Raw genomic sequence first — 20,640 nt, 5'->3', positions numbered from 1 at the left:
CATCTCCTCGGCAGCAGGCAATTGTTTTTCTCCTCCTCCTTTGGTCCAAAACCTAAAAGATTGATGCTTCTAATTTCAGCGCTGCAGCTGCCTCGCAACCCGACTGCAGGAGAGGCGGCCAAGGGAAGCGGTGGGGGAGGAACGAACGCCAACGAAGTCAACAGCTACGCTGAGGCCGAGCAGCGGCGAGAGGGGCCCTTGGCGGCTCTCCTGTCCACCGGGGATGGCTGTCCCGAGGTGAGCCGCATCACACGCGACGATGCTGGAACCCCGAGCGCTTTGACGGGGGATGCAGGAAGGTCTGACCACAGCCAGAGCTGACCTGGGGGTAGGAACGGGCTGAAGGAGGCCACGGGTTTCAACACCCCCCCCACTACCATTGTAAAATCTAAATATTTGCCCGCTACTAAAAGCTCATGGACCGGGCAGCGCCTGCGGCAGCTCGGCAGGATGGAAATACCAGTTACAGACCAATTTTCTCCTTAGGTAAACACCAGTGCGGGATAAACAGCATCGGAGGGTGCAGTCGGAGCAGTGCCGACCTCCGTGCGGCCGGACCTCCGGCTGCTCGCGGCAAGGTTAAGCCCGGAGACGCACCAAGCCTCACGGGAGAGCGAGGGCTGCGGCGCTGGGCACGCGGGGGACGGGACGGGACGGGGCGCCCACGCCGCGGCTCCGAGGGGCGAGCCACAGCCCGCCGCCCGAGGGGCACCGTCGCCACCCGCGCCGGCAGCGGACAAAGAGCGCAAAATGAGCTTCCGTTTTGTAACATTAATTTTTTTTTATTAAGAAGACAGATATTTTATAGTACTTCTTTTCCTTTGTAAAAATGGTATACATGAACCAATACAAAATGTGAACGGGAACAGATGGATATGTATTTTCTTACATTGTAACATCTTCCATGGACACCTTAAAACAGAACTGGCCTAAGGGGAAGAAATAAAAAGGCCGGGTGAATAAAGAACAAGGTTGTTTAGCATCAGTTCCGCGTCCTTCATTTGTAATACTCCCTTAAACAAGGTTGTTCTTTCTTCACGCTTCAAAATCCTAATGATCTAAAGCTGTACAAAGTAATACTCAACAATACATTTCAAACAGCGCACTGTATACTGAAGAAAAAATACATAAACCAATATACAACTAAAATCGGTAATTTCCTGTTTTTTTTTAATCCTGTTTTTCTCTTTTTTTTTTTTTTTTTTTTTCTTCCAATGCGTGGGGCCGAAATTTTGCGATCTACCTGAGACGGAAAACACCAATCAAAACACATGAACCTGAGACATGTCAACATTGTAAGTCAAAGTTACATCGGTAACACTGCACTACTGTACACTTCCAAAACAAAGATGGGCTGCTCAAAACCAGGATGCCAATCCCGCGACCGATGATGGGTAAAAAAGCCCCCCAACTCCAACATGCTGACTGCTTCTCGCCACGATGTGGTTCGGCAATGGTGCTGAAGGCTCAGAAAAGAGCTGCGCTCGACAAGGTTTGCTCGGAAAAAAGGGTATTTCCGCGAGGTTCTTCTCGTGAAAAGGGGCGAGACCGAGCACCGCTGGAGAATGGACTCGCCCTCTGCCGACAGGCCGTCCCGTTCCCGAAGGACTCCCGCTTTGTAATGGTTCTGCCAAAAACGACGGTCGAACAAAAACCCGCACGAAAACGCTCCCCCCGAAGCCCCTAAAAAAAAAGAAACAACCCCAAACCTGGTGCTAAGATTAACGCGCCCCTTAAATAAATCGGCAGACATCTTCCACGTAAACGCAGTAAAAAAAAAAGCATCGCTCGAAAGGCAAGGTTACTCACCAAAAAAAAAAAAAGAATTCAGCATATATAATTTTAATACCGTCTTCTCGTTGCGGTCTGCTAGCTGTCACTCACGATTCTAATTTACCTAGACTCTCCTTTTCACCTATGGCTTTAGAAGTCAGTTAGCACTGTCGTTTCAACGCCAATTCCCACGTTTTACTGAGCGGCTAGACCAAAAAAAAGGCCGTTTTGCCGGCCCGGCCGCTCTCCGGGTCTCGGCTGCGGCGCGCGCTGCGGGGAGGCGTGTTACCCGCCGCGTCCCGCGGCTGCAAAGGGACCGGCGAGGGCGCGAAAGCCGGGCGCTCGCCGCCTCCCGCGCCCCGGGAGGGCTCTGCCTTCCCGAGCGAAGCAGGGCGAGGTCGGCCCGGCCGGGAGAGCGGGACGGAGCGGTTTGCAGGGCAAAGGGCCCGCGAGAAGCCCCCCCCGCCGCGCCCGGCCGGGAGCGGCCCCCAGGCACGGCGCCAAGGGCGGGCTCGGCCCCTCCCGGAGCACGACCCCGGGTGCCGCTTCCCCGCGGCCGCGCAGCGCCTTTGCCGAGCTCCCGCCCATCTCCTAGTCGCCACCACCGAAAGCACCTGGAACACGGGCAGCCACAAACGGGTTCTCGTCGTTTGTTTATCCAAGCCTTTACGACGATAGAGGGAATGGGACATGGGCACACTGAACTGCGAACTACGAAATCTAAAATGTGCTGGTTCTCCTCCGATGAGCTCGAGTTCTGAACGGAAAACGGTGAAGAGAGAAAGAAACACCTTCGAAGAAACCCACCTACTCCCAGGGGTCCCAGCAGGCTACTCCAGGAGCAGAAGGGGAAAGGGGAACGAAGAGCCACAGAAACCCGAAGGGAACTAACGCACAGAAGCCCCTCTTCTTCCCAGCCTCCCCCCCGACCCGAACGAACAGAAATTAAACAAGGCACAGAATCTTCTGCAAATGACTTCACTAAACTAAATCCAAGCTGGACTTGGCCAAAAAAAGAAAACCCAAACGAACTGAGGTGTCAAACAGCAGAGTGTACTTTTACGAGGAATATTTTTACACAGCAAATCCCGGACCCTCCCAGCCTCACGACTCTCCACCCATTTGCTTTTTTTTTTTCTTTAAAAAAAAAAAAAAAAAAAAGACACAAGCTGGTTGCAACTTCCAATATCACTGTCTCTTTAGCGTTTAAATAGGGCCAGTAGTAACCGTCCACGGTTGGACACCTCATAGAAACCAAGGCTGCTCTAGATGAAGTACTCTTTCTTTTCTTCGGAGTTGTTTTGTCCTCCTTCCGCGTTGATGATGGCTGTGTCTGCGTCGGCCGCATCATCTGCCCCTTTGGCTTCGTGAGTGAAGTACGTACCTGAAAGGGAAGCGGGAGGTTGCGTGACTCGTCGGGGCTCCCGGCAAGGCGCTAAGGGAGCGAGCCGCCAGCAGGAAGGGAAAAGAAAATGCCTAAAGCACAAAAATACCAGGCTGCGGCGTGAAAAAGTAACGCCAGCAGCAGGCAAGGAGCCCCCTGCTCCTGCTGCTTCAGGAGCGGCCGCGCTGGAGACCCCCGGGGCCGGCCCCGCGCTGAAATGTGGCGGCGCGCTGCTCCCTGCAGCGACTGACTCGGGAAAGAAATCGGGTCACCGCTGCTTCCCCCCCTCAGAAGCACATAAATATCGGCAAAATCGTGTGTTACATGCTTTACTTAAAGGAGACGGATCTTCCATCTCTGCTTTCCCTCTCCCCTAAAGTGGTTTAGGTTTTTTTTTTTCCCCCTCTTTCTCCTCTCTTCCCAACATCATTCACTCCATCCCGCTGCGGTCATAGCCAGCCCCTCGTCCCCTGGCAGCTTTTCCACGTGCACTAAACAAACCCCAGCTAACGTTAAATCCTTCCGCGCAAACATATACACAGGGGAACGGTCGCGATCCTCTGTGTGGGTTTAGATTTGCTCTGGAAGTTGTGACAAGTTCCCAAAATGGACCATTTCACACAAACCCAAGATAACGCGGCACATACGTGTCCGCTCAGGTCAATCGGGTTTTGGAGAGGGACTTCCAAATTTCAGTTTTAAGCTGTGGGCCGCCGTGCTGGCAGCAGCTTCGGGCGTGAGCTGAGCTGGTGTAGCTCTGCGCGTCGTCACGCACGGTAATACCGGGACTGTGACGGGAGGCACTGCGGGCGACGGAGCTCTTTGAGAAGAGCTCGGCGCATCCCATGGCCTGAAACGCTGCTCCAGAAAGAGAATACACCTCGCCTGTTGGGCAGCCCGCGGTGCCTCGGAAGGGACGGTGCCTCCGCTGGTACCGACACCCGGCAGGCCCCAGCGCTGGCACGCCGGCTAAAGTCTGTGCCTGGGGTAAAGCGCTGTCGTCCTGCCCTAATTCCCCGGTGCCCACAACGCCGCTGGGCTGCTCCAGCCTTCCTCCTTCCCCCGTTTCCAAGGCCCTTCAGGAGACATCCTTCCAGAGCAACAACGGGGTCGGGCAGAAGAACGCCACGAGCAAGGGGAAACACGTGCCGAGTCCTCTCGTTTCCCAGTTTCGGTCTTTGTCTTACCTTTATGTCTGGCAAAATATCGCCCTAAAACGATGAGCAGGCAAAGCATGGCGAACACGACCACGGCCACGACGCCACCGACCACCGCGTGGTCCACGCTCCGTATCGCCCCTTCCTCACCTGCACGAGAATCTGTTGAGATCAGAAGAGGAATAAGAATTTGGAACTTACTAGGAGGCACTCCGAAGGGGCTGGCTGCAGCTGCTCTCGGGGTTGGAAAAGCCACCCTTGTGCTCTCAGAAGGAAAAGGGGTGAAGCACGGAGCTATCTAGACAGATGAGTTCGGGCGGAGGAACTTTGCCCAAAGCCGAACTCATCTGGCGGCTCGACTCGCAAGGTGTTTTCCGCTACAAGCAGCAGCACTACGACTACGCACGTGGAAGACAGCTGGGAGAGGGAGAGGAGAGGGCAGATGGACTTGGTGGTGGGTACCTGCTTTTGGAAATTACTTCCCTAGAAGGCTCCCCAAATTTCAGCCTCCCCGGGGGACAGGGGCACGGGGAATAGCAGGACAGTAGGGGAATATTAGTCCTGAGCTCTGGAGAAACGTCACTAACGAGCGCCCTGTTGACAACGTTTCAGCTTCGGCCCCAAACCCCAGCCCAACGAGACGGCAGCGTTAGACGCGACCTTTGCCGCTCGATGCAGTTCACGATGTCCGAAGACACGAAACTCCTCACCCAAGCTGTACAAACCCCTCCGGAAGCAGAGAGCGAGCGATAGTCGCACGGTGCCTCCGACTGCTCTATTTCATTTATTTAACGCCTCACCACGCAATTAGTTTTCTTTTATAAGCGCCTCTCCCTTAGGACGCCGTCACCCGGGAGAGGAATGACTTATTTGGCGGAGGAACAACTCCAAAATGAACCCAGAATGAGCTATGGCCATGTAAAATGGATGTATAGCAGTGTAAACAATTTTAATTTAGGAACGCAGCTACATCAAGCCTCACTGCAATCCTAATGGCAACCGAGATTTATAACGCAGTAAAAAACAATTATTCTCCCGTTGATTAATACATTAACATTTTGGAATAGAAGCTAAACCATTGTATCTTTCTTTCATTGAGTCAAGCGCGACACCTGCATTAAAATGATTTACTGGCCGTACCTTACAATTTAAGCACAGCAGCACCAGAAACGGTAAAAATCTTTTAACTTTACATGATTTGTGAAGTCATATGTGAAGGATTTACCATTTAAATCTTTCACTACAAGAAGCACATGGCCTATAAATCTGTCCTGCATGCAGTTGCCCAGGCACCTCAGAGAAATGCATTTTACCAGGAAGACCGAGAGTGCAAATGCAAGTCAATTTTTAAGAAAGATTTATCTCCGTCTCCCTCCAAAGAACAGAGCAAATCTCTGAAGCCTCCACCTCTAATAATATTTGAAGTTTATCGATCAAGCCTACAGATCCGTGACAGCTAAAGGTAATGGTGCTCTTTTGAGCTGAAACCCGACACGAAGCTTTCGAGCAGCAGCCCGGGATTTACGCTTTCTATCGATATTTCCAATTCTGCTCCAAGATTAAGGACTGAGGGACCCAAGTAAATAACTCGTGTCTGAGGGCACTATAAAGCCCCTTTTAATTAAAACAATTTAAGAAGGGGGAAAAAAAAAACAAACAACCCTTTGAGTGTTTCTTGGAGCAACTTCTAAAAGCAGGAGCTGGGCATAGGCGCTGGGATGCCCGGGCTGAGCTGGGTCGGGGCGAGGCGGACGCTAAGGGGCACGGCGAGAGCAGCCGCTTAGCGCCGCCATCGGAGTCCCTTCCAGCAGCTTATCCGACAGGCTAAAAAGCGCGGCCAAGAAAGGCTCCCCTGCAGAGCGAGAGCGCTCGCTGCCGCACCGCGTCCACCCGCGCCGCTTCGCGGCGGCACGAGCGCGCCGGAGAAACCCGAAAGCGGCTAAAGGGAGGGCTTTTTTGTACCGTCTCCGGCAGGAACAGGCCGCGCCACCAGCGCTTCCCGCGCTCGCTGCTCTGGCAGAGCCTCCCAGGAGGACGCCCGGGGGAGCGCGGGGCTGTGCCGAGCGGACCCCCTCGCGGGGGCAAAGACTCTGCTCTCTGCCCAGGAGAGCAGCTGCGGGAAAATCAGCAGTGCGGGGTGTTCCGGGCAGCCACCGCTCAAATACAGCCTGCTCGCTGTGGCTTTTAGCTCGGCTGGTCCGGGCCCTCAAGGACTTACTTACTCTCCGTAAAGCACCCGAACCCGGATCATCTGCTGGAGCAGCTGCTTTAGACAAGCTCCACTCTGCTTTTCTTTTTCTTTTTTTTTTTTTTTCTTTTTTAGAAACTTAGCACCCAGTTCTGCTCGGCTGCACTAAGGAGGAGACAGCAGCATCCCAGCCTGGGAGGATGAATGCCTTGTTGACATCTGGAGCAGCTGAGGGGAATAAACACGCTGAGTTACGGCTCTATAATGTGCTTCGAGCAGGGTTTTGCATCAAGAGGCATTTCTTCTTAATCACCATAAATTAAACTTCTGGGAAGACGCCGCAGCCGCCTGCGCGCCGTCGCACCGAGCCACGGCTGCGGAGCCCGGCCCGGGTGACTCGAAGCCGCGCGCCTGACACCCGTCACGGCTCCCCTCCAACTTGCAATCAAGGCGCGCGCGGGGAGACGGTGCTTCCCCGAGAAGGCACTCCTGCATAAAGCGTGGCAAACCGCTCCGGCCCCAGCATTTTATTAAGCATGATTTTGTCTACCGGGACACGCAGGGCCATTTTTCTTCATTATTTCTGTTAAAAAAAGACCTCTGCGAAGTGCCAGCCGCCAGTTTATTGTATTACGTGCGCGGCTAAACAGCCCGTCTTCGAGCTCACGTGCTACGCGGCGAGTCAGCGAGCGGCAGCGAGAGCCCGCCAGCTCCGCGGGAAGGCCTCGCCTCGGCCCTGCGGGGGGAACGGGCGGGAGGCCTGGCTTAAGCGAAAGCTGCTGCGTTTAGGGGCGTTAAACCACTTACGCTTAGCAAAACAAAACCCGCCCCGTAGCTTTTCCGCCTTGCAGCGATTTTGCCCCCACGGGTAAACTACCTGCAATTCTTAAGAGAAATTAAAATTTTTGAAAATTCTTTAGGTGCCTTGTGTATTTTTACGAGTGAAAACAAGACACCTCAAGGCCAGGGACCGCGCTCCCCATGGGGAGGGCAGCGGTGCCCACAGCACTGCCAACGCTGCTTTCTTACTCCAACTCTTAAATAAAACTCTCCAGCGAGGGGCCTTCCCTGTGCGAACCACCGCAGCCCGACGCCGCTGCCTTGGCTAGTCATTCCTCCTTCAACACCCCCTCCGCACCTCGTCTCATCGAAGCCCACGAGCTCCGACGCAGCCGCCCAACGCCACCGCGGTTCCGCCGTCCAGCGCGGAGGGCGAGGCAAAGCCGGCGGCCGCTCTGCGACAGACCCCCTCCTCGGCCCCTTGGACACCGCTCCCGGCAAGCCAAGCGGTACGCCACCAGCGCGAGGGCGGCCGCTCCGCTTTCCGTCACTCGCCATTTCTCTGGCAACTAAAAAAAGCAAAAGCATCGGGGCTACGGGGCGAGGAATGATTCCCCAAAGCCGCGCCAGGAGAGGCTCGACCTTAAAACCCGGAATCTGCTTTAAAACGCCGTCTCCAATTCACAAAAGCTATCCCCGCTTCATATCTATGATTAAAAAAGAAATCACAACTTTATTACTGAAGAAGGAACAGATGAGATGGCAGGAACTGACAAAATGCCACATTATTTGCTAATCCTAATATGTTATTCTTCCTTAAGATTTGCTTTTCTCAGCACCAATTCAATTATAGATGCTACAAATCCTTCTGACATTTAATTCCCTCTTGTCAGGGAGTAGTAAATGTATACACGCAGCGCTCTCCCATTAAGATGTTAATATATATCGGAGCACGCTGGCCTTCAAATCGAACAGGCACCGTTTTTCTAGTACGGTTTTGTTTCTGGTTCGCTGGCGGGCTTTTTGCGGGTGGGAGCGGCAGGAGGGAGGGAAGAGCAAGGGGAGGCGCAGGCGTCGCTGCACGTTGACAACGACACGCACGCCAGCGTGGCTACTCCGCAGCTGCTTCGCGCCCCAGCCGAGCCCCGGTTTGCGGGCCGCTGCTTTGCACGATGCCAAAGCACCTTAAAGGAAAACTGCAGCAATAGCGGTGCGAACCACTTGCAATAGCCGGACTTCTGCACAAAAAACCCCCCCAATTTTTCGTTTCAGCTGCTCTGACGCCTCCCCCGAGAGAAGAGCCCTGCCGTAGAGGGCCGCCGTGATTTTGCCTGGTGCAGCGCGGAACGCAGCGCCGCGCACAGCAGCACAGAGCACGCTACACCCGCCTCCAGTTCGGGCCAACAGGAGACTTCGGGAGCTTTAAATTAGTCTTGGCTTATCGTGGCAGCCCACTGCTCGTGCCATCAACAAAAAAAAGAGATTATCCCTGAAGTTTTCCTTTAAACTGAAAGCGCAATCTGTGCAACGGTAGGTACGTAGGCAGAAAAGGAAGGCGCTTTCGGCCGGTTCCCGCTCGTCGCCATGCTAAGAGGGCACCGAGGGAACCGATCCTGGGAGTCGGGAGCAAGGCGTGGCGGGTGCTTGGCTGGTTGTCTTCCACCTAAGGGCTGCCAACTAACACGCGTGTTCTAAACCCGCCGGCTCCGAGTGAGGCTTTTGTTTTAATGCGATGGGAGTCCCTTGTTAAAACGTAAATGTATTCACGATCTCAAGTTTCCTAATGCTTTTGCAGACGTAATTGTTTAAAACCAGCTTTCTGCAGACTGCCTCAAGACTATGAAAGAAAGCGGGCAGACTTTTATGGCAGTATCCTAACGACGTTGGTCAAGCGCTTAGAGCAAGGTTTAGCAGACCGAAGACTTTTCTCCTCCCAACTACTCAATAAAATGGTTCCAGTCGATTCTCTTTTTAATGAGGCTTTCAAAAAAAAAAAAAAAAGTATATATATCTACACATATTCTAGCATCCGCTCTTTTAGAAGGTGGCAGCATCTCAAGATTAAGAGAAAGACTGGACTGGGGCTGGCCGACCTTACTAGCTAGGGTTTTACATCTCAGATATACCCACTCTAAAAGCTTCAGACCTCTCAGGAGCAAAGCACTGAATTTTTAACTTTGGTGCTCACCGAGCTGCCAGGACAGGGCCCTGCAAGGCTCCCCGAGGCCGGTCTGGGGTCGCCTCGGAGGGACAGCCCCCAGCGCCTTCCCGGCTCCCAGCCTCCCCCCCCACCCACTACTTCGGGCGGCATTGCTCGCCGCTCCCGCCGCGCGCTCCAGCACTGCTCCCCGTCCAGGCTCCCCGCCGCCCGCGACCAGAGCCGCGATGCCAGCGTGGCTCTGGGAGACGTGGCCTTCACCACCCCCGCTCGGGAAAGCGCGGGTTTTGACCTAACGCCTGCTCCCGTCTCCTGCCCTCGCTCCTCACCTTCCTGCTTGCTTTACGCTTGGCAGGCCACCCGCTTTGTGACGTTCCTGGGCTATCTCTGGACAGCCCTGAGCTTGCTCTACACACATTTGTGCTGTAAAAGCAGAAAGTTGATGAGGATTCCTGTGCAAACGTGGTGCCGACATCCATTTTGGCATAATTGGACCTATTGCTGCGCTCCCACAAAAACCTATCTCCTGTTTCTTGGGGAAAATTTATTTCGAGCCGTTGGCGCAGGACAGCGCGGGCACAGGACAGGTGTGTGTACGCACTCCTGCGACAGCTACCGCGCTTCCCAGATGTGAATGTAACATCTGCATCGAGCCAGGGAACAGGAAACCGGAATCACTTCCTTTTAAGAATTCCTCACTTTAGCTCTCGTTAAAGTTTAGTTTCTTAAGCAATTAAACGCACCGACGTGACTCGAGCTCCCCCATCTCACTGCCGGTCACGATTTAGGTGCTCACGGCCTGAAGTCGCCCGTGTGCTTCCGACAAACTGCCACGCCAACCGCTCCTCTTCGCTACGAGGCAGGCAAGGTAAAGCTAGCGCCAACAGCTCCCCGCCGAATTTGCAGCTAATCCTTTCGCGGAATGGAGCCTGCGAGACGATGGAGCGGCGCTCGACACTGGGGCCGGCGGGGGCCGCCGGTGGGCAGGGCGGGGGGAAGAACAGCCTGCCGCTGCTTCAGAAACGCAGTAAAACACTTATCCAGGATGTGGGAGGACAGAAATCGCTGCCTGCGTATGACAGGATGAGCAATAATGTTATTCATCACTACAGCGCGGCATCAGGCGCGCTACCCCTGCTCTAATTTATCGATGGACTGTTAAAGAGCAGCGTTAACCTGTTTGCCGTATTGTAATTGAATTTGGTCTAATTTAAGCCGGAGAAACTCGAGGAGTTCATCCTTCTTCAATCAATAAGCTCCTCTTCAGTGACCCGTTTCAAGATCGCTTCATAAAAAATAATGCGCTTTGTTTTAATACATTTACTCGCTATGACGGGTGCTCAACGGTTACTGGTCGTTTCTTCGGCCTCCTCTCTGCTAGAAAACGGAGCCCCGCTCACAATCAATAGCAATTGATTCAGCAGCCTCCCCCTCGAACGAAGGTGCTAATCAGGTTTTGATTAGTTAATCAAACCCGGCGCGAAGGCTGCACGGGCCCTTCTCGACCGCTCCCCCTTTTGCAAGAGGCGCGCCAACACTCTCGAGCAAAGCGGGACCGGGGCAGGCGCGTTGCTGCGGCCAGCGGGGAGCAGCTCGCCCCGGCCGTTCCCGGCGCCGCGGGCGCCCCATCCGCAAGGCTGCGCCGGGCTGAACCGCCGCGGAGCGAGAAACCCCGCGCTGCGGGCGAGCGAGGCCAAGCCCGGCCCTACCCTACGCTGCTGCTACGCCGGCGCCGAGAGGGGGCTCGCGAGGGGCACCGACACACGCGGCTCGACCAGGGAAAGCGAGCGCAGCTCTGGAATCTAGCTGCCTGGGCGGGAGGCAAGGGACGCGTTACTTAATTGCACGGTTGGCAGAGCCTCCGTCGGAGCGTTTAGCGGGACGGGGGTACCTGGAAGGGACAGCACGCTGAGCAGACACCGCAGCAGCGCCGGCACGCGCCCCCCGGGCCGGTGCCCAGGGCTGCCGGCCGCCGGAGCGGAGGGCGGCGTTCCCGACCGAGCGCTCGGCCCCAGCACTCACCTGGACCACCCGTCTGACGGCCCGAACGTGCGGACCCCAGGCTGCAAGCGGGATCTGATCGCGGTTTCCTGGGAGCCCGGGCAGGGGTGGTGGGGTGGGGGGCAGAGATCTATCATAGGAGAGAACGGCCTGGGGCTGTTCCTCCAGGGACACTGGCGGATTTGGCTTGGTACAATTACCCTTTGGGCGTACACAAACAATCGAGAACAAAACAAGCAAAATTTTGAAATCCTTGGTGGGGGGGGGGCGGAACCCCAAGCCCCAGAAGTCACAGCGGATGCTCCAAAATGGGTGTACGGTGGGGCACAAAGGGCGCCCGCTCGTCGCTCGCCGTCGCCAGCGGCTGCGCTCGCGCTGCTTTCTGGAAAGCTCTGGGGGAGTTTTGGCTCGCGCTTCGGATTCGGCAGAAGGGAAGCGGCGAGCCACGCCGTCAGGAAAAGCGTTCCGCTCGCCCCGCGGCTCCTCCGCGGCGTGCTGCCCGTGGCTGTGCCGCGGGGGCGCCCAAGGGGCGGGCAGGGCTGCTAGCCGACACCCATTTTGAGGAATCCCCTCGCGGAATTGTTTCCCAGTGTTCGCTTTGGTTCACCAAAAGGTGTGTTTTTCTTTAAAAAATACAGATTTAAAAAAGATACTAAAGCGTATCAGAGCAAACCAATTACTTCCCATCCACACAGTGGTATTTAACAGACACCTAGTGCTTCTTACCTATGAGATCTGGCCCAGGCCTGCAACAATAATTATTAGTATGGCTCAGGTGTTAGAATACATATGGAATTAATCAATCATTTCTAACCTCTTGGCCAAAGCATACCTATAGTGGCTTACAGGAGGAGACGCTGCCGATTTGATCGGATAAAAGGAAAGCGTTTTAGAGAGCGAGGTGAGGACACGGGGGTTGTTTTTGGGGCGTTACTTTTTGCTCCGTGTCCAAACCTGCCAAGGGCGGCAGTGTTGGACCACAACCCCCGCCCCGGGCAGGGCTGTTCCCCGGCGGCGGGGGCCTGTCCCCGCCGCACTGCCCGCTCTGCCGTGCCGTGCCGTGCCGTGCCGCGAAGCCGGCCAGCGCTTGGCCTCAGAGCCCGCCCGCGGGAGGGCGGCGGGTAAAAGGAGATGCTCTGAGACGCGGGGGCAGAAAAATAAAGTGGGTGAGTTTCTGAAAAACGCCTCGGGAGACTCTGGCAAAAACATGAAGACCGGAGGTTCAGATGACACTTACGCCACCGATGCGACCCCCGTGTTGAATATATCAACTGCATCCACCGAAGACGCTTTTATTTCTTATCTGGATCAGCACTAATTCGCAAGGACCGGCTGTAAGGATGCATGGCTGCAGCTTTCAGTCCAGCGTGGATAAAAAGAGGTTCAAACCATTTACCTGGCTTTGCCTCCGCTGACAAAACCACTGCCTCCTCTTTATCCCCCATCTGATACTGGTATTATGGGAAACCACCAAGCGGCCGAGCTTTAGCGCTGGCCACGTTTGTAAGGGACTTTTCCCACAACACGGCAGAGCCGAGAGTTTTACAGAGTTTCAGCTCAACCGGCCGCCACATCGGCGTTCAAAAATCACGGCACAGCAGCTGGGGGGGAACCTGGACCGTTCGGGTCTCACCGCTCCGCACGCCTCCCGCCCCGCGTTCAAGGGCGCTGTGCGGAAATGGGTGCCAAAATCGTAAAAAAAAAAAAAAAAGGGAGGAAAAGCCCACCGGCAGACAGCGCACCCCACGCCGCCGGAGCGAGCGTTGGAGGAACGGCTGCGCCACAGCAACTATACAATGCGACATGGCCAAGATGCAGAAATCAGAGTGGAACCAGTATCTAGCGAAGAAGAGCAGCGGTTACCTACATACTAGCCCTTACCTGAGAGATCCCCATAGTCCAGCTCCTCTGCCGAATTGGGCAACTGAGTAAAGCCTTACAAGTAAAAACAAACTCATTTTTCTCTGCGTTTCTCGAGTGACAAAAAAACAACACACTTAAGAAGCGAGGATGAATTTCTTGGGGGGGAGGGGGGGAAGGGGGGGGAATAATGCGTCAATCACTTGCCACCTTCTGCCGGTTCGGGCAGAGTAACTCGTATGACAGAATTGCAATCGTTGCCTTTATTACAGACAGAAACACTCCTCAGTCTACACTGTTGGCACACGAAACATGGCACCAAGATCACTCATCCATAACAGCACGCAAAGACCCCCGAGCTCTATCTTTTAGACATCGGGGGGCGGGGTGGGGTGGGGGTGGGGGCGATTTCCCAATTGAGTCGGGTTCGATTTGGGTTCTGGATACGTGGGGCAAGGTGAAATTGTCTTCCAATTTTCCACAAAATTCAATCTGGTTTTGGCAATGTTGACAAGCAATTCATCAATGCGCGGCTATCGCGGACCGCGTTTCATAACAGTACGTGCAGACTGCAGGCTGTATCTTCTGCAAAAAAAAAACCCTGACAAAACCCAGTTTTTTGCATTTTTCCCAAATCTGATGCATTTATGGAAAAAGTATCTATCCTCAAAGCTGATAAAGCAGTTAGGCGAGACACGCTCTCGTGACCACTAAAGGCAGCTAAGACTGCCCGTGAAGCCGTGATTCTCTGTTTTGTTGGAGGAAATGCTGGGGGGGCCCACGGGGAGGGGGGGCAGAGCACGCAGCCGAGCGAACTTCTCAGCACAGGTTACAGGGCAAAGCGGTGCCTGGAGGTCACAGAAATCTATTTAAGTGAGGGACAGCAGAGCGTGACCGACTTACTCTTGCTGCTGGCTGCTAAAGCAAAGGCGTTATCGAAGGAGGGGAAAAAAAACCCAGCCCTTGCCGCAAAGAGGCGCCGCCAAAAACGCCCACTTCCTTCTAAATAGCAACGGCGTTAATGCGGCGTGGCCGGCGGGCGGGCCGTCCCCCGCTGGAGAGCGGCAAGCAATACATATACATACGGCTCGTTAAAAAATAAAGCTCGTTTTCGGTGACCGGTTTTTAAGTCCATCAAGTCACCTGGAAGCTACGGTGGGAATCGTCTTCTGAAGCGGGACGCCCCTTAGATTAATGGCGAGAATTTTGTCTGTGCACGGCCCCTGGATTTCAGGGAGCCCCCCCTTTTTGACCAGAAGCCAATATACAAACGTGATTACGGTTAACTCCCAGAAGCAATCGGACACGCAAACCTGGGCTCGGGAGAGGAACCATTCAACTTCTCCCTCTCTCCAAAATTGCTTCTCCAGCGCCTTCCCTTTCACTTGAAAGGAACTACATTTTCTCAATAATGAAAAAGGGCAACGTTGCATTTTTTATGAAGCGAAAAAAAAAAAAAAATCTTTTGCAAAAGAAAAATTTAACAATTCAACAGCTCAGGTTCTACCTGCACCTGGTACACTTCAAAATGCCACCGAACGGTACTAAAACCTGTTTTGAGGCATTTTAAATACGTGGTAAATTACTTCTTGATTTTTCTCAATAAACTTCCGTACCAGCTACTAAAGGCCCTTCTTTTCGCTTCTGACGGGAATGAATTCAGGGCCTGCCGCGGCTCCCGTTCAGCAAACGGGAGCCCCCCGTTCGCTCGGCGGCCGCTGCCCCGGCGCTCGCGGCACCTCCCGAGGGCGCGCCCGGCGAGCCGCGTCTCCCGCGGCCGGACCCCGGCGCTCGAAGGGCGCCGGCTTCCATCGACAGAGCAACGCTTTGTGCTGCGTCCTGAGCTGCCGCTGCCTTTTGGGGGAAAGACAATTTCTCTTTTGTATCAAGCTGTAAATAACCCGCCTGGGAGTCTCTTTTAGGCGGCGTATTCCTCGGCACCGCACGGAAACCTTAACGCGTGCCGGGAGCTTTGCGATGTTTTATTCCGCCGCCCCAAGGACCGGATCTGTAAAATACATTCACGGATGTATTTACTGTCAGCTGCGCTTTCAAGTAGGGCGTTTGCAAAGGAAGGCAGGCAGCTGGACAGGCAGAGCCGCTTGAAAAATGTTAATGCGGAACGTACCGAGGCCCCTTCCCTGCCCGCCGCCGCGTTTGGCGGGACCGGCACGCCGAACCCGAGATCCGGCACGGCCGCGCTTTCGGCTCCGGACGAGCAAAACTCACTTCCAGAGACTGAGCGCTATCGGGAAGAGCAACGGGAGCTGAACACGGGGGCGGCTAAGCGTTCTTGTGCGTAACCCTGCTGAGGCCGGAATTAAAAATTCACGTGGGCCTTCGGGGAAGAATTTCCAGCTTATAAAATAATTTACCTGCTATATTATGGGCAAGGTATTTTCTTGTCACTCTTCAGTCACGACTGGGATGTTTTCGTTATTTTAACCTTCGCTCCAGGCTTCCTGCTTTGCCAGCTTCAGAAGAGACTTTTTTCACCCTACCTTTTCATGAGGATGAGCAGAAATTCTGCCTGTGCCGAGGCAGCAGCGCCTTGTTTCTGCCTCGGTGGGGGAGCTGGAAAGCAGCCCTGAGCTTCCCCAGCGCCGAGTCCTCCCTGTGCACCCCTACGCGCTGGGCTGCCCCCGACAGCTACGCAGCCAGCGCCGCTCATCGCTACGGACGTGCCCTTGAAAAAAATCATTCGGGGGCTCTTTAAGCGCTTTGCTTGGAGAGGGTGGGGGGGAGAAATTTGGGAAAAAGGGGTGAAATCGAGTCATCGCTGCAGCAGAAGACCGTCGCGTGTGAGGCCACGGCTGCTCCCACGCGTCCTGCTGGTGCAGGGGGCAAAAGGGGAGGCGGGCACCTCAGCCGAAGGGCTCCTCAGCCGGCAGCAGCCCTGCAAAGGCGACCTCCCGGCCTGCCGAGCAGCGGCGGCGGCCGGGGAATTAATTTGGAGGGGGAGAGGGGCAGGAGAGAAGGGAAGAAAGGGCACGGCAGCAAGAGCACTCTCCGGTTTCCAGGTGCGGGGTGGCGGACTCTCAGGGACGTTACTCTCCTGGCTCCGCCAAGGTCTGCCCGCGTTTCGGCTGCGAACAGGCAGGGAACTGCGACTGCAGCCCCGCTGGCACCCTGACACCACGAGGGGCAAAACGGGAGGGAAGGAGGGCTTAAGCTCGGCAAACCCGGCTTCGTGCGGTGGAGCAGAAGCACAAGCCTTCCTGCCGGCCATGACCATGCTGTTATTGGAGTTCTGGCAATGAACAGTGCAGAGAAAGGAGAAAGTGCATCAGAAAATTTACAGTTAAGCTCTCATTTTTCAACAAAAGAGTTAACAACGTTCGTGCTTTAAGTCACTCATGCATCGCTGCCGTCAACTCCGTTCCAGAAGGAAGCAGGAATGGCAGGGGCTTTGCTACCGCTTTTACATGCACACACATACAGGACTCCTTTCCCCCACCCCCAGTCCTCTAGGATACACTCCAAAAAATTAAATTACTGGAAAATCCTTCCCCCGATTGAAGCATTGTGCCGGTTCCACACTAGCCTTGCATTTCGTTTGCTTTGCTATCAATCTCTTTTTTGGGTGTTTTTTTTTTTTTTTCTGGTTGGTTGTTTTTTTGTTTTCCGTTTTAGTTTTTTCTTCCCCCGATTCGTTTCAAATCGTTTTTGGAGAAAATCCATTTGGCTGTAGTTCATGCCCATGCATTTCTAGTCATTCCCAGACATGCTCACTCCCATTGGACATTGGTAAGAACAAATGGCCAACATACAGAAACACCTGGTATACTCCATACACACTCCAGCAACACAAGCTTGGAAAGAAACCCCAGAGTCTTCACGGGAAAAGCACCCCACGAGGGCGAGCGCGGGGGAGCTTGGTGCAAACTGGCTGGGTTTTAAGGCAGGAAAGTCTGTGGGATTTGCCTGGCATCGCTTGTCGTTTCAGCTGTCGGTCTCCTCGCAGCGGCCGTCCTCCCCCGCAGAGGTGGAAACGTTCAGAGGTCCCACTTGAGGGGAAAAAAAAAACGTGCTTCTTGCGGCTTTCCCCAGCGCAAGGCAAGGCGACGACAGCCGCCGGGCGCCGCATTAACGAAACGGGCGGGGGCTGCTCGGCCGCGGGCGCCCCCCTGCATCGCCCACCCCGCGCCGCAGCCTCTGCCTCCCCGCCGCGTCGACGCAGGCGGCGCGGCACCAAGGGCTGGCCGAGACCCCAGAAACGACGTCCGAAGTCCCGCCAGCGTCAGGGCCGCCTGATCTTGCCCCAGTTTAGGGGTCAACATCGGCACCTGCGCATTTCTAGGGTCGCCTGGGAAAACCAGAAGAAAAAAAGTGCCGCTCTCCGGCGCTGCGGGCCACGGCCCTTTTGCCCAAACGCATCGACCGTTTCCTGGTCGCCTGCGCGGTACGAAGCGCTCGCTACCACCGCAACCGGGGGGCCGGAGCGTGAAAGGGGGGACGGAGCCCGGGCTCCTTTCAGGCTGGGCCCCGGCTCTCTCCCCACTGCTCTGAGCCACCTCTAAGGAAGTGAAGCGCCAGGCTGGTGCTTCAAAGGAGCAGCCGGACTCTTACCACCCGAGCGAGTGCAACGCAGCAGACCTGCAGGTAATTAAACTGCGCTACCGTCTTCAGAGTCAGCCCTTCGAGGCTCTCCCCACGGCTCAACAAGCGGGCGATGAACCTTTTGCCCTCATCCGACTGTCACGAGTGCTAGCGTAGTGCCGGCCGAGGCGTCACCCGGACTCTTACTGCCTGGCCGTGGCTTCTGTTGCGGTGGCTCCAAAATTGGCGACGTTGAGTCTTGACATTAAAGATACGTTCTGGGACAAGCAACGTATAGAAAACAGAAGTGGGCCCGAAGGCTTCCGGTTTTTAACGTCGAGTGGGAAAATGCATCCAAGTAGGTAAGTTATTTGGGCCGAGAACCTCACGTCCCTCTGCTCGATATGGGGCATCGCTACTTAGCCGTCGCCTTACCCCGTCCTCCCTCTGTCATCGCCCACGACACGCCTCGTTGGGAGCAGGCAGGAAAAGGGGTTGTTCTGCACCACAGATTTCTGCCAATAAAAGAAGCGGTCGATTTCCCAGAGCTAAAAGAAACTAAAATAGCAAACTCAGATATGGATTAGCCTTAATTAAAGTTGTCAGAGGTTTCGGTTCTTTAGCTGAAAAGCGAGCTCGTGCCAAAAAATGGCATGCTCAACTTCCAGTCTGAAGTGACTATTTAGGCTCGCTTTGAAAACGTAGGAAGCTAAGGAAGCTGTCAAGCTGCTAGCTAGACCGCCCTGAGCAGATGAGAAGGGTTACTTTGCTAGACTGCTATGCTGACAGGGGAGTGTTGCTATTTGCTTTCCAAATCTCCTTCTGCAGTGCGATAACGCGAACCTCAGGGCTGACCTCCGAGGCGGGCGCTCCTCTGCGGAGCATCCCCGGAACGCCAAGCCCCGGCGGACCTGCCGGACCTGCCTCAAAAAGGAAGAAAAGCGCTCAGGATTCCAAGCGCCTCTTAAAAAAAAGTTAAATTTGAATGCCTATTTCCAAAAGCGGGACTTCTTTCTCGTGCGTGAAGCGACTACCCCAGTGACCGGGATGAGCGGAGAACCGCTCGCCCCCTCGGCACCGCTCGCACTCCTCCGCCGCTTCCACGGGGCTTGGGGGATCGGTGCTTGCCTGGCACTGGAGCAACCGGCTGCGAAGCTCACAGCAGAAACGACAGGAGCAGACAGACTTTCCAGCCTTAAAACCTACGTGATGTTTATGAGCTCAGTCCACCTGAAACACGGTTTTCCCTTGAAGACTGCATTTCCCTTTATTTGCTTCCCCTTCCCAGGCTTGTCTTGCCACTCAGCAGCGCTGAGAAATAAGATAAACAGGAATGTGATACCAACCGTGAACTGCCGGTTCTGTCGTCGCCGTTGTGTCTACACACGGGAACAGAGGATTGGAGGAAGGGAAGAAACAGGAGGAACAGCATGCAAAAAAAGGGAAAATGGAAAAAATGGAACAGATAATATATGAGCAAGCTTTCAAAGAACATTGCGTGACAAGCAATAATAAAATGAAAGGCAAAAAGCATTTGAAGTGAGTTGCACTGTTTAGAAGACATGCCTCCAGTTCAAAAGCTAGGAGCCTGAGGAAAACAGTAAATTTTTCTTTTTCCGGGACCTTGCCAGAACAATTACTGGCGGTTGCAAAGTCAGGGGAACGGGAGACGGGGGAGAACACCAACACCAGCGCTTTGCTTGGTAAGGGCCAAAACGGAAGCTCAAGAGCAGGGCAAAGAGCCGACGCTCGGAAAAGAGCTTTTACGCATTCAAACATTGCCTTCACCGAAGCGGTAGGGGCCAGGGCCTGCTCGCTGCCCCCTCTTCCCCTGCTTCCTCCAACGCGGGGAACCTCCCAGCACGTCCGCACACGGCGCAGCCTCGGAGCCCAGGCCGTTTCGGAGGTGGCAAGCAAAGGCTAGCGACGCTAGGAGTCCCGCAGCTGGCGCCGAAGGTGCGAGCGGCCCTCCGCCTCGGCCAGACCCAACCACGCACCTGCAAGGCGCACGGGTGTTTGGTGCGGAAGCCATGGTTCTAGAATGGGGAAATGCGGGTAGGCATCACCGGTCCCTCTAGCGCAACGGTTAACCGGTTCACAGGAACTGGTAAGTGAAATACGTGGGAGGGTTTTTGGTCGTCTTGGCGCTAACGTTCCTCCGCAGGTAGCGCGCACCACGTGGGGAGCTGCTGCCTCGCCAACGGAGACACGTTTCGTCTCTTTGGCCGTCTTTGGACCAGGCGATTTTAAAGACTGCGCCGAATCTGACGGCTTTTCCTGGCAGCGCCCTATGTTATTTCCTCTACGCCAGCAGGTCCACATCGTATCTATTCACGTGGCCCGAAGCGCTGGCTTTTTCCGTTGTTGAAACTCATGCACCGTTCCTCTGGCTCTACGCGTCCTCCCCGCATCGCTGCGGCGCTTTGGTGGGCTGGCTCCTCGCAACGCACCCGACTCCGCCAACCCCTATGGGTACTGTCGGGCCGGCGGTGGCCCCTGGCTGCGCTCATTCACAGCAGAGGCAGGGCTCCGCGCGACTCTCCTCGGTTCGATGCAGGCAATGCTTAAATGAATAAAACCACACGAGCAAGCGCAGAGAAGCGCTCTACTGCTTGTTTCTGCAAAGCAGCCCGGAGCTTGAGTTTCGCAGCGACAACAGACAACCCACTTTGGCGTTTCCCCTCCTGAACATGCTGTCCGGAGAACCCTAGGACGGGTCGTCCTCCTGCACGTTCAGAGGCAGCAGTGGAAAAAGGAGGACCCGTTCCTTTGCAATTTAGCTGAGGACAGCCCAGGTCTC

General features: G+C 55.0%; 1 protein-coding gene across 4 annotated transcripts in view; it reads right to left on the bottom strand.

Moving 5' to 3' along the window:
• Positions 1-1,179: 1,179 nt before the first annotated feature.
• Positions 1,180-20,640, bottom strand: part of CADM1 (cell adhesion molecule 1) — a 161,553-nt gene continuing 142,092 nt past the window's right edge. For 2 of the 4 annotated variants that reach the window (XM_064470991.1, XM_064470992.1), the window contains 2 exons: positions 4,345-4,476; positions 1,180-3,157 (listed from right to left, as the gene is read on the bottom strand). In XM_064470991.1, coding sequence (XP_064327061.1) covers positions 3,039-3,157; positions 4,345-4,476 — 251 coding nt within the window. In that variant the 3' untranslated portion in view covers positions 1,180-3,038. Of the gene's footprint in view, positions 3,158-4,344; positions 4,477-13,322; positions 13,377-19,186; positions 19,220-20,640 lie in introns of all 4 variants that reach the window. The other 2 variants (XM_064470988.1, XM_064470990.1) reach the window with 2 other exon arrangements.

The sequence above is a fragment of the Phalacrocorax carbo genome, chromosome 21 (genome assembly GCF_963921805.1).
Source record: "Phalacrocorax carbo chromosome 21, bPhaCar2.1, whole genome shotgun sequence".
NCBI lineage: Eukaryota > Metazoa > Chordata > Aves > Suliformes > Phalacrocoracidae > Phalacrocorax > Phalacrocorax carbo.
This window is presented reverse-complemented; position numbering and strand designations above follow the sequence as displayed.